The 3,691-nt window shown below is 52.9% G+C and overlaps 1 protein-coding gene across 1 annotated transcript; it reads left to right on the forward strand.

Moving 5' to 3' along the window:
* Positions 1-1,341: 1,341 nt before the first annotated feature.
* Positions 1,342-3,326, forward strand: ODF1 (outer dense fiber of sperm tails 1). The gene is made up of 2 exons (XM_035317225.1): positions 1,342-1,595; positions 2,935-3,326. Exons 1-2 carry the CDS (start codon positions 1,342-1,344, stop codon positions 3,245-3,247), a joined length of 567 nt encoding a protein of 188 aa, XP_035173116.1. The 3' UTR covers positions 3,248-3,326.
* The last annotated feature ends 365 nt before the right edge of the window (positions 3,327-3,691 follow it).

Consider the following 3,691-nt stretch of genomic DNA (forward strand, 5'->3'; position numbering starts at 1 on the left):
GAGCGGTCTGCTCCAGATCTCGTCTCCTCAGATGTGACTTGGCAAACAAAACTTCCTCTGTGAAATAAATGATTCAGGCTCTTACCACGCGAGAGAGACCTCCTGAAAGGCTCTTTCATGTGGAGCCAGGGAGACCAGAGAGTGTCAGAGTTTTGAAGACAAAACACCCCAGTCGGAAAGGTGCACAGGCTCCTTCCAGGAGGGACTCTTCACACAGCGGCAGCCTTTGAATTCAGCCTTTAAATAAAAGATTCATCCTGAAAACAAAAAAGCTGAGCCTTTTATGAGTAATAAACCATAAAGTATTTTTTTTCTGGGTGAGACTACCATTCAATATAAAATAAACTGGCTCTTTTGATTTATTAAAAAGCCAAAGTCGTATTTTGCCTGGGGAAAATAACATGTCATACAGCTCACCACTCTGCAGATGCCTCCGAGACGTGGATGCTGCTGCTGAGGCTGGGATTAGCGTTCGTGTGGCAGGACAGTCTGAGGGAAGATGGTTCGTGTCTTGGGCTGCGGCGCTTATTGGAGGTGACAGGACAGAAGCTGATGGTGAGCGTCACTTCTGGGAATGATGGTTCATTAAGAAGTTTTGCCTTCTGAGTACGTATGAAGCATTTGGCTGCTAACAAACATTTGCTGGCATATGGCGATGTAATGAGGTGTACATCAGTCAGAGCTAGTCGAATGTTTACATTCGTGGAAATGGTGTGCCAACACTGTGATGTGACGGGTGTCCAACAGGCAGCCCCACATGGGGCAGCCTGGTCTGCTGGGAGGTGTCTCTGCCCATGGCAGGGGGCTGGAACTGGGTGGGCTTTAAGGTCCCTTCCAACCCAAACCATTCTGTGATTCCATGGGGTTTAGAGTCTCCAGGAGCTGCTGGCTCCCACACCTCTGCTCAGGCCCAGCACTCACTACATCTGCAAAGCTGTCAGCTTGGACAAGGGCTTGCAGCAGTGCTCTGGGTGTCGGCAGAGCCCAAGCCATGTCTCCTTCTCTGTAAAGCAAGTGCAGGATGCGACACCATTGTGCTTCATTGTGCTCCATTGACTGCAATCTCTCTGTCACTGACTCCTACCAAGGCATCACCTTGTCCTGACGTGTGGGGGACGCCTGTGAGGGCACTCCTGGGGGGCTGTGACACAGCCCCATGCCCCATGACACGTCCCCAGCCCCGTGATGTCACAAGCCACCTCCTCAAGTCACAGGTTTCAGAAGAACACCCGTGGCTGTGCCCCACAGCTCACGCCAACCCGCAGCTCTCCGGGCAAATTTTTTCCCCTCTCCGAGCGCAACCTGCGCTCGGGCACCGATGCGGCTCGCCGCAGCTCGAAGATGTCTCTGTTCAACCGCATTTTGGAAGACGCCGAGTGGGAAATGAGGCGAGCAGAGAGAGAAATGCAGAGGCAGGTGCGGCTGCTGGACCGGCACCTGCGGCACCTGCAGGAGGAGCTGCCCCCCTGCTGCCCCTGCAGCCCCCTGCCGCGTCTCCCCTGCCCCTGCCTGTGTCCCCGCGGGACATCCAGCCACCCGGCAGAGCGTGGCAGGGCCCTGCCGGCCACGGTGGACATGGAGCAGGAGCTGGTCAGGTAACAGGGCCGCACGCCGGCCTCCTGGGCAGGGTGACGGGCAGCAGGGGCGCGTTGCGGCCTCCATCCAGACCAAGCCCCCGTGGGGTGCATGCATGCTGGCACTGGAGGCGTACGTACAGGGACATTTCAGGATTTCTGGATTTCTGTTCTGGCCGCTGTTGAGATGGTTTTCATTTCATGAAAGGAGCTGAAGGTTGATGTTAGTGCAGATAGATAAAATCAGAGCGTAGCCCCACAGCAAGGGGGGCGGTACGGGACACAACCCTTCTGTCTGAGCGGAGGCGCAGCCGAGCGCTGGGAGACCAGAAGGGATGGGAGAGCCCTTGGCCCTCAGATGCTGCCAGGAGCCTCCTTTTGCTGTGCTGTGCCCAAACGCAGCCTTCTCTTTGAGTTCCCTTCTGCCATGCCTGGAGGCGAGGCCTTGACCCAGTCAATTAAAAACGCAACGTTTTCATTACCAGTGAGTGCCAGCTACCACCTGCCACGTGCACAAGCCGGTGGGTGCAGTGAAGCCAGAGGAAAAAGAAGAAAGTCCAGCCCCGGGGTTAGTTTTACACTGACTTCTGCACAACCAAAAGTCACTGCGAGGTTGCTTTACCTGGTGGCTGGGGCTCGTGCAGGGCTGTTGAGCAGCATTTCAGGTCCTTGGGTCCAGATTTCCATTGGTGTGCATGAACCCCCCTGGGATCTCTCACCTGTTTCCTCACTTGTGGCCCCATTTCCTCCTTCATCAGGTGCGTTACCCTCTGAGTTTGGTGCCTCGTGTCCTCTTCAGCTGTTGTAACAGAGGTGCCCCTTCTGCTGTGTGTTTTACGAATGGTTTGAATAAGAACCATTCTTTTGCTGGAGCAGACTTGCTGTTTGACAGGATTAGAAATCATTTTAATGGATCGGTGAGCCTCCAGCCCAGCTCCGCAGGAGCATTTTTGTATTTTTTGCCAGATGTGTCTCTTGTCCCCTGATTGCTTCAGACAAAACTCCTAAGTGGAAAACGTGATCTGTTGCAACTCCCCATTTCAATGTAGGACAATGCGTGACAGGGCACGCATGGCTTAGTGGGCACATTTACACATGAAAGAGGAGCACTGGGTTCCCTATACTGAGTGGGCAGAGCTTTTCACCTTCTCAGTTTCCCCATCCCAAGAGGGCACGCTGAAGTACTCCTGATCACCAAAGCTTGCAGACGTGGGCCAAGAGCACCCTGAGTGCTGTGGGTCAGCCTGTGCGTGTGAAGATAAGAGCCAACAGTTTCCCATTTGCTTCTCTTGGCCTCAAAGTTATCCAGCCATTCCTCCATGAGTTGGTCTGCAAGGCTTTGTTCTTGTTTTTGTTGCAGCATACAAAGAAGATCTAACAGGATGTCGAATGCTTCCCGGGATCGTAACGTTTTAGCTGTGATGGACGTGAAGGGTTTTGACCCCGAGGAAGTCACTGTGAAGGTGAAGGACAGGAAGGTCCAAGTGCTAGCGGAGCATGAGGAGACACACACCACCGCGCGAGGGAGGGAGTATAACTACAAAAACATCAGGAAGGAAATCTCCTTGCCGCCAGGGGTGACTGAAGATGAGGTGACATACTCTCTAGGATCTAACAGGATCGTGAAGATTGAAACGCCACACAAGCACTGCCCCTGCCTCATGAGACTCTGAGCCACCCGGGTCACCCAGGCAGGGTCCTTCCTCCTCTCCCTCCTCCCGTGGGCTCCAGGTCCACCCCATCTGTGGGCACCACCAGCGCTTCTCACCTCTTCCAAAACAAAACAGAGCATTCAAAAAAAATGCGTGCGAGCTTTATTTCATGTCAAAAGGTTTTGGTGATTGGCAAGGGCGGTGCCAAGAGGAAAACACAAAGGTACAGGAATACTTGGCTGCGGTCACTTGCTATATAAAAGGACACTGCAGGAGGTAGCCTGACTGAGAACAGGTACTGCTGCTGCTTGTGAAATCTTGTGGATTTCAAAAGCTGAATGAAACCACTTATCAATCACATTTCCATAATAAGGAAACTTCTCTCAATCCCATCATTTAAACTGTAAGGATATTTCCTAGGGCTCAATAATAACACCTCAAAGGGAGGAGACTCTTTCCAAGGTA

Source organism: Oxyura jamaicensis, chromosome 2, assembly GCF_011077185.1.
Source record: "Oxyura jamaicensis isolate SHBP4307 breed ruddy duck chromosome 2, BPBGC_Ojam_1.0, whole genome shotgun sequence".
Lineage (NCBI taxonomy): Eukaryota > Metazoa > Chordata > Aves > Anseriformes > Anatidae > Oxyura > Oxyura jamaicensis.

What these genes read in the sequence shown, in the direction of transcription:
- ODF1 (XM_035317225.1), top strand. Translation starts at nt 1,342, where the DNA reads ATGTCTCTGTTCAACCGCATTTTGGAAGACGCCGAGTGGGAAATGAGG. An exon ending in ATGGAGCAGGAGCTGGTCAG is followed by an intron (nt 1,596 to 2,934) that starts GTAACAGGGCCG and finishes TTTTTGTTGCAG; the next exon opens with CATACAAAGAAGATCTAACA.